The sequence below is a fragment of the Crinia signifera genome, chromosome 11 (assembly GCF_055691185.1).
Source record: "Crinia signifera chromosome 11, ASM5569118v1, whole genome shotgun sequence".
Classification (NCBI taxonomy): domain Eukaryota; kingdom Metazoa; phylum Chordata; class Amphibia; order Anura; family Myobatrachidae; genus Crinia; species Crinia signifera.
The window spans coordinates 23,774,936-23,788,855 of NC_139227.1; the positions used below are offsets into that span (position 1 = coordinate 23,774,936).

At 46.0% G+C, this 13,920-nt stretch overlaps 1 protein-coding gene across 1 annotated transcript in view; it reads right to left on the reverse strand.

Moving 5' to 3' along the window:
- VAT1L (vesicle amine transport 1 like) overlaps window positions 1-12,022 on the reverse strand; it is a 92,067-nt gene extending 80,045 nt beyond the window's left edge. Inside the window, exon 1 of the mRNA XM_083164691.1 lies at window positions 11,429-12,022. Coding sequence (XP_083020817.1) covers window positions 11,429-11,730 — 302 coding nt within the window. The 5' untranslated portion in view covers window positions 11,731-12,022. The remainder of the gene's footprint in view (window positions 1-11,428) is intronic.
- Between the last annotated feature and the right edge of the window lie 1,898 nt (window positions 12,023-13,920).

A 13,920-nucleotide genomic window follows, 5' to 3' on the forward strand; every position in this document is an offset into this window, starting at 1 on the left:
ATGCATAGCGCCCCCCCGCGGTCGCGGGGGCTGCGGTGCTATAGTTACGCCCCTGCTGCAACCATCTGAGCTGGGCACGGCAGGCACAGAAGGAGGGGGAGAACCATGGGGACCCGCGCCAGCTGCTTCGCAAAGGGCAGCTCTTATTGCAAGATGTGGCGGGATATACCGCAGTTGCTTGTTAGGGTTCCTGAGGGAGAGAGGCGACCACACCACTGAAAACGTGAAATAGAATTATCCTAGCCCATTACAAGGTCTCTATAGTCAATCTTGTGTTTAATGTATACTTACATTCATACATTGGAGGGGAACCCATGACTTGCTAGTTCTGTAGTTTGCTATAGATGAGAAACTGACAATGTAGCCATAATGCTGAGGGTGGTATAAAAGGCAGATATATGCACATATCTGTATTGTGGCAAATCATCAGCAAACTGAATGGACACCTAATACACCTTTCACACCGCACTTGTTAGACGGGATATTGCCGTTTTTTTCCATTTCAAAACGTTTAAAAAGCAGAGTCCTACACGTTTCAGAGCCGGTTTTTATTCAGTGAGAATGGCTCTGAAACGGTATTTAGTAAAAACAACAGATTACAGACCTGTGATAGGCTGTCCCCTGCATTCTGCCTTGAAACGTGTTCAGGGGATTAAACGGGTTGACTGATGTGAATGGTACTTAAACGGTGTTTAAAACGGTAATCTACTGCAATGTGAAGGCTCAGACCCGTTTTAAATACCGTTTCAAAATACCGTTTTTTAAAACATTTGGCAGTGTGAAAGCGGTATAAATGTTTTACTTTCAGCTTGTATGTAAATATTAATGGATGAATGGAACAAGTAGCTTTGATACAGGGTCTTACCTAGTCTCTATGATGGCTGGGTGCATCACCTTGCAGTTTCTAATTCAGTACAGTTGCCTTACTCATTCTCATTCCCATTTCATTTTTATGTCCCGCTGTACTGTCTGTCTTATTGAGATGCGATTCTCTCACATTTTAATATCTTGGAGGATTAACATATTAAGATTACAGTTCCCTTAACCTGTTTCAACAGTTTATTCCAGTACGTATTCTCATGACCCAATTTGTCATGATCATTCAGATCTAATACCACAGCTGCGGATCTGCACTGATTATCGATACACTACGCAAGTATATGGTTCACAGTGCGCATGCATGAGTCCGTCCTGCGATGAAATCCTGCAACTACTTCTATACGCACGCCATTCGCAAGGTGCTTGACAGAAAGTAGGCGTTTGGGGGTGTAAACCGGCGGTTTAATGGGAGCGCTAAGAAAAACACAGGTGTGCCTAGGGAAACATTGGGAGTGTCCAGGGAAACGTTGGGAGTGTCCGGGGAAATGCTGGGAGTGTCCGGGGAAACATTGGGAGTGTCTGGGGACATGCTGGGAGTGTCCGGGGAGACGCTGGGAGTGTCCGGGGAAACGCTGGGAGTGTCCGGGGAAACGCTGGGAGTGTCAGAGTGTGTGATGTCAGCTCCAGACCGGATATGCCTTTTTCCATCGCACCGCCGAGTAAATCCGATGGGTTTTGGACATATTCACACAGCTGCGAATGGGTGTGCAGCCATACACATTCATTCGTACAGCGAGCACATTCATTCGCAAAGCGGGATTTCCCTCTAGCGGGGCGGCGGTGTAACTGAATGCTGGCCATGCAAAAATGCATCTGTGCGATCAGGTATGAATAAGGCCCTCAGTTCTTTCATCGGGTCTTTCAAAATTCATATACCATATTCTCAGTTTCCAGTTCAACCGAAGAAATGACTGCCACCATTATGTATAAGAATAAGATGCACTCCATTAAAAGCAAATATGCAGCAAATTAATTTCACCTTTGTATCTAACATTACACAAAAAAATTTGAGATTTTCTGATACTTAAAACAAGTTATATTTCCCTTAAGGACCAGATTAACAGTAACATTAAATAGGAGACTGTGGGGGTTATTCTGTGTTTCATGGGCGTTCCCATGGTAATCGCCCGGTGATGTGTGCGCCGGGGGAGTGCAGCTGACATCACCGGATGTCAGTTGCCCACCCACTTCCTCCCAAATGTCCATGCACATCAAAGGTTACCTGAGAGTAACCTTAGATGTGCGTGGGCCTTCCACATCATTTAATGGTCGCCAACCAACGAATGATGTGGGTGTTCCCCCTGGCCTGGCCTGGATTAAATATCCATTCACAGCCTTTGCGAACGAGCACGGAGTGCGAGGGGCTGGACGGGAGACCCGGCAACCGCAGGGCGAATTCGCAGCCTTGCAAATCAACCAGAATAAGGGCCTGTATCTTGTGGCTTTTTTATTCCTTCTCCATCAAAAAATTTTGCTAGACAGATTTGCAACGATTATGTTTATCTGAAAGCATGTCACTAAAAATGCCGGAGAAATGTGGATATGAGCCTGGCTGGCTCCTTGCCCAGAATAATACAACAAAAGGGTAACAAGACTTTTACCAACATTAAACTTGACAGAATTACCAGCGTTGCTATAGCAACAGTAGCCCAGATTAAAGTGACTAAGCACAAAATGAACGATCACATGCGTCTGAATAAATAACTGAAATACCTATTTCCATGTTATACCCTCAGCAATGCTGTGTGTGTGTGTTTTACTGCAGGATGTTAATGTTTATGTACTAAAGTGAGTGACAATATTTTTTTCAAAATAAACTCAGGAACTGTATTTGCTACCTACCCAAAACAAAGGAAGCCATTTTGTCTCCTCGCCCAGACAATAATGCACATCAGCATTGGATGAATTTGTGTTACCTCATGAACAATGGCGGAACTTGTGGGTTGTGGGCCCAGGTGTAAAAATATAATTTCTGCCTCTGCTCATGAATATTGGCTCTTATATGTTCCTCGTCGTTAATTTCTAGCTAATTACTGTATTACTGTCTGTAAAAGCAAAATCTAGAGGTAGAGGGGTCAATTGTATTCGGGATTTATTATGAAGAAATTGGGTCCTGGCAATGGCACTCTGATCTAACCCCGACATTGCACATTTTATTTTCTAGCCTCCTGTTGGACCCATGGATCCTTAACTAGAGAATTTGTGGTGGATTGCGAGTACACAGCCGCCGCCCAGTGTGGAACAAAAATGCCCCATGCAAAATTGCAACTTAATTGCGGATTGATCGCCAACAGCAAACCACTCGCAAATCTATCTGCAATTCCCAGAACATAGAAGAGACTTTGCTGTCCATGCAAATGTGAGATCTGAGACTTCCTCTACTCTGTGACATAGTGGTCATGGCTGACATCAGAGACCCGCCCTAAAAATACCTTGGTACGCATGCGTTTTCCAACCACAACCAGAAAATTATTTCCAGTCACTAATTCCCAAGTACATGCGCAATGCAAATGGTACAGTATGTGCACTGCAGGGGGGGGGGGGGATGTAACAGGTGCAGATAGAATTAGATTTGGGTGAGTTATTTTTCAGGGATACTAACTGACTGCTTTATATCTACATTGCAATATAGATCTCACTTTAAAGAAAAACCCCACCCAAATCTAATTCTCTCTGCACAAGTAACATCTGCCCCACCTGCAGTGCACATGGTTTTGTCCATTTGAGAAGGAATTTGCATCTAAGAGTGAACTAGAATAAGGGCCATAGCTAGGGTGACCAACTCATCCCTTTAATCCGGGACACATATTAATTACACAGGTTCTGTGGCTGGCTTTCACCTGGTTTTAAACTGCCACACCTCAAGGCTCCATTTCACCTGGTTTTAAACTGCCACAGAACCCGTGTAATTAATATGTGTCCCGGATTAAAGGGATGAGTTGGTCACCCTAGCCATAGCTCGCCGTCATCCGCTCGGCACCCACATTGAATATACCCCTAAATCTTATGTAGTTCAAATCATAAGGTACGCACACAGGGTGCGATTCTTGTTCGATTCGATCCCGATTGAATCACACGGATCAGTGTACACATCTAATTTAGCCTACACAATACAGACCTGTACTATATAGTGATGCCTGCACGGCTATTTTTCTCTTCGATTTACACTAAATGGGAGTGCGCATCAGCATAGAAACCCATTGAATATGGATGAAAACCGTTTGATTTCGATTAGATTGTGACTATGTAGTCAAAATCCAAAGGAATACAGTATATCCCTGAGGGCGGGATGTATTAATATACATCGTCGCCCCTCGCCGCGATGCTACCGCATATGTACTAACATATGCGGCTAACATCGGTGTGCGGTGACGGAGACCCCCCCGATACCTGTAATGTGGTGTGCGGGGGTCTCCATCACATCCAGCTGGCTGTCAGTGTCCCCGGCGTCTCCTTCTCCCCCCCCCCCCCTGCAGCCGGCTGTCCTCCCGGCTGTGACACCTGCTGGGGGAGGAGGAGATCGATGGAGGATGGGAGGGGGGGTTGCGTGGACGGCGGGCAGCGATAGAAGCCCATAGGCTTCTATAGGGTATCGCCACCTAGAGGTGGCGATACCCTGCCCGGCGAAGACGTGTCGGATGGGTAATGGGACATAGGAAAATACGGTAAAACCCCCATTTTACCGCATTTTCCCTTTAGTACATCCCGCCCTGTGTGTACAAAGCATTATGTAGTTCAAATAGCACAGTGTACAAAGTTCAAATTGCACAGAACTGAAGTTCAAATTGTATTGTGGGATCGCTTAGAAATGCAGCACGGATCGCTCCTTGTGTATGGCCCGGGGCGACGGCGATGCGTGGTCCCGCGTGTCGCTATCGGCCACAGAGATAGACAGTCCTTGCCCTGTCTATCATGCCAGATTGCGGGGTTTTGCCTATAAACAATAGACATAACCCCACTTCAGCACTTTGCTCAGCACGGGCTGCAGTCACCCCATGTGCACGGGGCTTAAGAAAAAAATATATACACCAGGTTTTGCGCCAGGAGAAAACAATAATATATTAGACCAGGATGAGATCAGTGCTAGCAGTTAATGTAAAAATTGCAGTACTCAATCTGTCCACAATATAGTACTTTAATTAGGTGTCATGTACCTAAACCAGTCTGTATGTGCCTTAACAGCGTAATTAATAAGTCACATTTACCATGTAAAATACAATTAAGGACAGAAACTCAAGAGTACAAATTAAGTCCAATTAAATGCAAACGTCTCTTGTCCCTTAACACTCTGCATTTCTGCCGGGTATGTCACACATATCAAATAAAACATTTTCTGAATATTTCATGAACAGAACAACATTCCCCATATGATTATTACCATATCTACATAGTTAATGAAAATGTATGAAAAGCAGAAGATTTAGAGAAATAAAATTTCCATAAAGTTTTAACATAATCAGTTCCTTCTACATAGGGTAAACAGTGATCACTGCCTCGTGAGACTTATACAGATGCACTGGTGCCCTAACCATCCAATATACATCATACTGTGAGGCTGTACGCTGTATGTATGGGTAGATAAATACCAAATAGGGAAGTACACAGAGAAAGATCACCTCGGCATCTTTCTGGAGCCTGTCTCCATGGTAACACAACTTCCTGAAAATTAAAATATCAAAGTATCAGTTAAGCTCCTGCCTAACGCTGTGTCATCACTTTGTAATTGTCTTTTCAATTAAAGTCGCCATAAGTGAAGTGCGCCACCTTAACAATGACAGAGAGTCGTCAGGCCAGTAATGAGTCCTGACTGGAGGTTCGTTAAAAAAGCTGAGAAAATATAAACAGTATGAGAAAATATGACGCTGCGGGCCCAATTTGATGAGACGCCACTATGTCGCACCTACAGGTAAGTGCGGCTATATGTCATTCAGTGGTGGAAGTTCTAGGTGGTGAGCCCAGGTGATAAAATATAATTTGGGCCCCCCTCCTCCACCCCAATCCAAGGTAACAATATGCAACACAGCAGTGAGTGACAGGGAGAGGCAGGGTGAGGCGCCGTGTGACAGGAAGTGGATGTCAGAAGTGGCAATGGGCCCCTTAGTCCTCAGAGACCCCATGCACTGCACCAATTGTTGTTCCCATGTGCCTGCCCCCTGTATGCCCCAATGATTGCATATGGCTCGGTGAATATACAAGTCGTCAAAGCCATTCGCACAGGAGGGCTGCACATGTGCATGATGGTGCATGCACAGTCCTCAAAACACTGGGGCGGGGCCCAAACTCACACCATTGCGAGTTAACGTGAATCGGCCCCATTGTGTGTACAGTTTTCATGTCGACAGTCATCATGTTGACATGGAAATGGTGATAGGGTTGAACTGTGGACATGTAATATGTTGACAAGCGCAGCATGTTGGCATGTCGATAAACCATCCCTGGTGGTCTAGTGGTCTCCTATCTAGTACCAGTACCTGCAGCACCAGAAACACTTACTAGAACCGCTGCTTGTCTCAGGTCTGAGCCGCAGCAGTGAGATGTGGTGAGGACAATGGCTGGGGATGCACTGGCTGGTATCACAGCCAGATGTACACACACATATATATATATATATATATATATATAGCATGACCATGGGACAGGGCTGCACACACTTACTCCATATATGGAAGGGAGTGCTGAAACTCACAAAATGGTATAACACAAAAATCTGTATTAGAGAGCCAGCAACATCAAAATAGAAAACATTTTATTATAGGCATATAGTGCAAAAATTTTGCACTATATGCCTATAATAAAATGTTTTCTATTTTGATGTTGCTGGCTCTCTAATACAGATTTTTATATATATATATATATATATATATATATATATATATATATATATATATATATATATATATATATATGACAAGAATAATACAAAGATGATTCTATGGGAAATAAATATCATCTTTGTATTATTGTAAGGGTTATTATAGCCAGAACTCTGCAGTATAGTGGAGTGTAACAGGTGAGCCTCTGCCTCCCCTGCCTGCAAATCACAAGCTGGGATACTGGAGGCGCCGCTGCAGCCAGGATCATGCAAGTAGCCGCTGCGCCACCAGGGATTTTAGGTCAACATTCCATCTTGTTAGCTTGTCATAACATACAGATGGATCCTTCCTCAACTAGCCTTCTCTGGTGAGCCATGGCTTATTATCATCTATTGTTCTCAGCTACAATACAATACATAGAACAATACATCAAGGGATTAGCAGAGGATTAAGTCTGACATCTCTGGCTCACTTAATCCTATTAAAGGGACAGTTGAGGATGGCTCCAGCTGTATGTCCACATTTTCAATGTCGACATGAGGCCTGTGGACCAGGCCTGTCTGCCCGGTGCGAGTCCCCGTGAGAGTTCTGGGAGCGCAGGTGCCGGGCAGGGTGATCTGTCATGTGTGCGTGTGCGGTATAGCGGGGGGGGGGGGGGGATAGTGCAGCTGGGCAGGGGGCCAAATCTATATTATCTATATTATTTGGCGACATGTGTCACTCATTTTGGGAGTGTGTAGCCACATCTGCGTGTATAACGCTGGGCGGGGGGGGGGGGGAGTTTCATGCATGACCCGCCCAGTGTTATACACACACACTTCAAGAGTGAGTGACAGATGTAGCCAAATATATAAGAGATGTCTATGCAGCTTGCCCATTTCTGTGATGTGCCCCTTCCCCAGCTACCAGATCCCTAATTACAGCACATAGCACATGTATTACTTGGTTTAAATCTTCTATAGATTGTCCAGCTTTTCAAACATTATCCTTTCCACAGTTATCCAGCATGCTCCTTATACATTATTCCACACACTGACCCTTCCAGAGCTGTCCAGCGTTCCAGCCAGTTATCCCTCCATAGTTATGCAACATTCCACACATAAACCCTTCCATAGGTGCCCAGCATTCCATATATGAACCCTCCAGAATTGCATACAGTCACACTTCCGTATCTGCCCTGTATTCCAGAGCAACCCTTCCATAGGTGCCTGGCATTCCGTACAGTGACAATAGGTGCCCAGCATTCCATACAGTGACAATAGGTGCCCAGCATTCCATACAGTGACAATAGGTGCCCAGCATTCCATACAGTGACAATAGGTGCCTGGCATTCTATACAGTGACAATAGGTGCCCAGCATTCCATACAGTGAAAATAGGTGCCTGGCATTCTATACAGTGACAATAGGTGTCCAACATTCCATGAAGTGATAATACTGTAGGTGTCCAGCATTCCATACAATGACAATAGGTGCCCGGCATTCCATACAGTGACAATAGGTGCCCGGCATTCCATACAGTGACAATAGGTGCCAGGCATTCCATAGAGTGACAATAGGTGCCCAGCATTCCCTACATACAGTGACAATAGGTGTCCGGCATTCCCTACATACAGTGACAATAGGTGCCCAGCATTCCCTACATACAGTGACAATAGGTGCCTGGCATTCTATACATACAGTGACAATAGGTGCCTGGCATTCTATACATACAGTGACAATAGGTGCCCGGCATTCTATACATACAGTGACAATAGGTGCCCAGCATTCCCTACATACAGTGACAATAGGTGTCCGGCATTCTATACATACAGTGACAATAGGTGTCCGGCATTCCCTACATACAGTGACAATAGGTGCCTGGCATTCTATACATACAGTGACAATAGGTGCCTGGCATTCTATACATACAGTGACAATAGGTGCCCGGCATTCTATACATACAGTGACAATAGGTGCCCGGCATTCTATACATACAATGACAATAGGTGCCCAGCATTCCCTACATACAGTGACAATAGGTGTCCAGCATTCTATACATACAATGACAATAGGTGCCCAGCATTCCCTACATACAGTGACAATAGGTGCCCGGCATTCTATACATACAGTGACAATAGGTGCCCAGCATTCTATACATACAGTGACAATAGGTGCCCGGCATTCTATACATACAGTGACAATAGGTGCCAGGCATTCTATACATACAGTGACAATAGGTGCCCAGCATTCCAGACCTACAGTGACAATAGGTGCCCGGCATTCCATACTTACAGTGACTATAGGTGCCCGGCATTCCATACCGTGACAATAGGTGCCCAGAATTCAATAAAGTGACAATAGGTGACCACATTCCATACAATGACAATAGGTGCACAGCATACCATACATACAGTGACATAAGGTGCCCAGTATTCCATACAGTGAAAATAGGTGACCGGTATTCCATACAGTGACCCCCTCTAGTTGCCCAGCTTTCAATAGAGACCCAACCACAGTTGCCCCGCATTTAATGCAGTAATCCCTCTATACAGAAGTTGCATTCTATACAGTGACCCATCTATACAGTAGTTGCCCCACATTCCATACAGTGAACCCTCTATAGAGTAGTTGCCCCACATTCCATACAGTGAACCCTCTATGGAGTAGTTGCCCCTAATTCCATACAGTGACCCATCTATACAGTAGTTGCCCCACATTCCATACAGTGAACCCTCTATGGAGTAGTTGCCCCTAATTCCATACAGTGACCCATCTATACAGTAGTTGTCCCACATTCCATACAGTGACCCATCTATACAGTAGTTGCCCCACATTCCATACAGTGAACCCTCTATAGAGTAGTTGCCCCACATTCCATACAGTGAACCCTCTATGGAGTAGTTGCCCCTAATTCCATACAGTGACCCATCTATACAGTAGTTGCCCCACATTCCATACAGTGACCCATCTATACAGTAGTTGTCCCACATTCCATACAGTGACCCATCTATACAGTAGTTGCCCCACATTCCATACAGTGAACCCTCTATGGAGTAGTTGCCCCTAATTCCATACAGTGACCCATCTATACAGTAGTTGTCCCACATTCCATACAGTGACCCATCTATACAGTAGTTGCCCCACATTCCATACAGTGAACCCTCTATAGAGTAGTTGCCCCACATTCCATACAGTGAACCCTCTATGGAGTAGTTGCCCCTAATTCCATACAGTGACCCATCTATACAGTAGTTGCCCCACATTCCATACAGTGACCCATCTATACAGTAGTTGTCCCACATTCCATACAGTGACCCATCTATACAGTAGTTGCCCCACATTCCATACAGTGACCCATCTATACAGTAGTTGCCCCACATTCCATACAGTGACCCATCTATACAGTCGTTGCCCCACATTCCATACAGTGACCCATCTATACAGTAGTTGCCCCACATTCCATACAGTGACCCATCTATACAGTCGTTGCCCCACATTCCATACAGTGACCCATCTATACAGTAGTTGTCCCACATTCCATATAGTGACCCATCTATACAGTAGTTGCCCCACATTCCATACAGTGACCCATCTATACAGTAGTTGTCCCACATTCCATACAGTGACCCATCTATACAGTAGTTGTCCCACATTCCATACAGTGACCCATCTATACAGTAGTTGTCCCACATTCCATATAGTGACCCATCTATAGAGTAGTTGCCCTAATTCCATACAGCGACCCATCTATACAGTAGTTGCCCCACATTCCATACAGTGACCTATCTATACAGTAGTTGCCCCACATTCCATACAGCGACCCATCTATACAGTAGTTGCCCCACATTCCATACAGCGACCCATCTATACAGTAGTTGCCCCACATTCCATACAGTTACTCATCTATACAGTAGTTGCCCCACATTCCATACAGTGACCCATCTATACAGTAGTTGCCCCACATTCCATACAGTGACCCATCTATACAGTAGTTGTCCCACATTCCATACAGTGACCCATCTATACAGTAGTTGCCCCACATTCCATACAGTGAACCCTCTATAGAGTAGTTGCCCCACATTCCATACAGTGACCCATCTATAGAGTAGTTGCCCCACATTCCATACAGTGACCCATCTATACAGTAGTTGCCCCACATTCCATACAGTGACCCATCTATACAGTAGTTGCCCCACATTCCATACAGTGACCCATCTATACAGTAGTTGCCCCACATTCCATACAGTGACCCATCTATACAGTAGTTGCCCCACATTCCATACAGTGACCCATCTATACAGTGTTGCCCCACATCCCATACAGTGACCCATCTATACAGTAGTTGCCCCACATTCCATACAGTGACCCATCTATACAGTAGTTGTCCCACATTCCATACAGTGACCCATCTATACAGTAGTTGCCCCACATTCCATACAGTGACCCATCTATACAGTAGCTGTCCCACATTCCATACAGTGACCCATCTATACAGTAGTTGCCCCACATTCCATACAGTGAACCCACTGTAGAGTAGTTTTCCTACATTCCATAGAGTTACTCATCTATACAATAGTTGCCCAACATTCCATAGGGACCCCACCACAATTGCCCTACATTCATACACTAACCCCTCAATGGCAGGTTGGCACTCAGTGCCCCCTCCCACTAGTGAGTGAGCCACGGCAGAGGGTGTGCCTGGCACAGGGCACCTGCTATGCATTGGGTATAATGGAAGGTATAAAGGGTACCGGACCAGGCTTTCACCCTGATCTTCAGCTCTCCCTCCTGGGGCTCTGGCATCACCTTCCGGGCCACCCGGAGCTTGTTCAGCCCTCCAAACCCGGAGAGCAGCACGGCTCTCATGTCCTTGCCGTTGCCGGCTCCTACTCCTTCGGCCGCGTCCTTCTCTATCATTTGCTCGGTCTCTTCGCCTCTCTCCGGCCGCTCCTTGGCCATGGCTCCGGGCGCTGCTGCTGCTGTATGATGGGATGCTCGGGCTCCAGGCGCTGCTACTCCGTTGTACCGTAATGCGCGCTCTAGCGGCGCGGCGGCCATCTCCGCCTCACTGCTCCCCGGTCACTGCTGCGCGCCGTCTCCACACATAGATCCAGGATGATGGCTTATATATGATGGATGATATTTTTGCAACATGTGTACATACGTTATTTGTGTGTGACATGTACAGTATGTATATGTCAGTGCCTGTGAGTGTGTGCATGTGTGTAACAGTGTGTGTATGTGACAGTGTGTGTACAGTATGTGACAGTGTGTTTGTATGTACAGTATGTAATAGTGCCTGTGAGTGTGTGTATGTGACAACATGTGTATGAATGGAACGGTGCCTGTGAGTGTGTGTGTGTGTGTGTGTGTGTGTGTGTGTGTGTGTGTGTGTGTGTGACAGTGTGTGCATGTATGGAACAGTGCCTGTGAGTGTGTGCATGTATTGGACAGTAGGGCCCATTCAGGATCGCTCGTAGTGATTCGAATTTGACCCGGCGTTCGTGGGGTTGCGCATAAGCATTTCTGCGCATGTGCAAACCCCGGCACCCAACGACTGGCGAGTTACACACTCGCCGGGCTATTCAAATGGGGCTGGACCATGGGACTATTGGTGTCCTCATTAAAACGCCCGGCATTCCCATACCTCCCAACTGTCCTGGTTACCGTGGGAACGTCCCGATATTTGGGGACATTCCCACAACCCGCCTGGGCCCGGCAGTATCTCCCGTGGCGAGGGGGGCAGTTGGGAGTCCCCCCTGTCACCCGTGAATGCGCACAGCGTCTATTCTTGCCCCACAGCGATGAAAACGGGGCGTGGCCTCGCAGAAGTGTCACGATTATAGGCCTTTAGCTAGACCACGCCCCCAAATTTTCAATGTGCATGCCAGCGTCCCTCTGCCGGGTCCCTCAAAGTTGGGAGCTATGCATTCCCATCGGAACACAGAGGGGCCAATGGCTTCCGGGAAGGGGCCGCTGACGTCAAAGGACATCAGTGCCCTCCCCGTCTTCTGTGATTTGCGAAGGAAATAAAGTCAAGACTGAGTTGATCAGAAAATATTCAGTTATGCTGTGCCATCTGGTTCTCCCCCATCGATGGCAAAATTATTTTACATCAGCCATAAACCATCGATTATGAATCATTCATGGTCGATGGACATGCCTAGGTCTTCCTGCAAGATGTGGAGAAAAAGTTCTCTCCTCCAGTATGTGAACTTATAACGTAGTAGATGTAAAACATGATGCACAATGCAGTGAAGAATTAAACACATTGGGCGGGATGTATTAATATACATCGCCACCCTTCGCCTGCCAGCCGCCGCGATGCTGCCGCATATGTACTAACTTTAAAAAAAAAAAACAGTTTGATTTTGCAGTGTAAATGATTGCCGCTTTTAAAAAATATATATGAAAATTTCTTACCAAATCTCTCACTTTCTGATTCTCTCACCCTATTAAATTTTTACCCTTTTTGTGTGTGGTATAGATGAGGAGAAAAATCAGTGTGCTTATCGCGCCGCCATGACACTTCCTGCTTCACCTCATTAATGAGGGACACCGACGAGATGTATTAGTCATTTGGCCAGCATTAATACATTCATGCCCATATTGTGTGTGCAGCTGTAGTTCATTTCTGCATTCAATTTTTATAGAGTTTTTATTTCAGCTTTACATCAAATTTGCATTGGTCATAACAAATCTTAGGTGCTGTTTATTTAAAAAAAAATATGCTGAGAAAGTTGGCTCCTGATTGGCCGCTAGGTGGCCAATAGAATCAGTCTGAGGAGAGGCGCAGAAGATGAACATCTCTGCGCCTCTCCAGTCCGTGAGCGGGTACCAGCCGGGAGCAGCGCGTCTGGAGCTGAAGATGCCGGGGTTGTCGCCGGGGACCAGGCGAGTAGGATTTCCTTCCTCAGGTACCCCTTAGGATTACTACGGATCCAGGACCCCGGAATCTTCAGACCCCGGACCCCAGATCCAGGGACCGACCCACGGGCTCAAGGTAGGTAAGTATCAGTATGTGTGGGCTGTGGATGGATTAAACGTTTATTTTTCTGGGTGTCAGTGTGTGTTTTATTTAACTATTTCTTGTACTGTGGAACTACAAGTGCCAGCGGGCCCTTTAATGCCCTGCATGCTGGGACTTGTGATTCTCCAAGTCCCAGCATGCGGGGTAGGCTTGCTGGGACTCATAGTTCTACAGTATAAGACAATAGTTTTTATTCTTTTTTTACACTTTTCATCAGC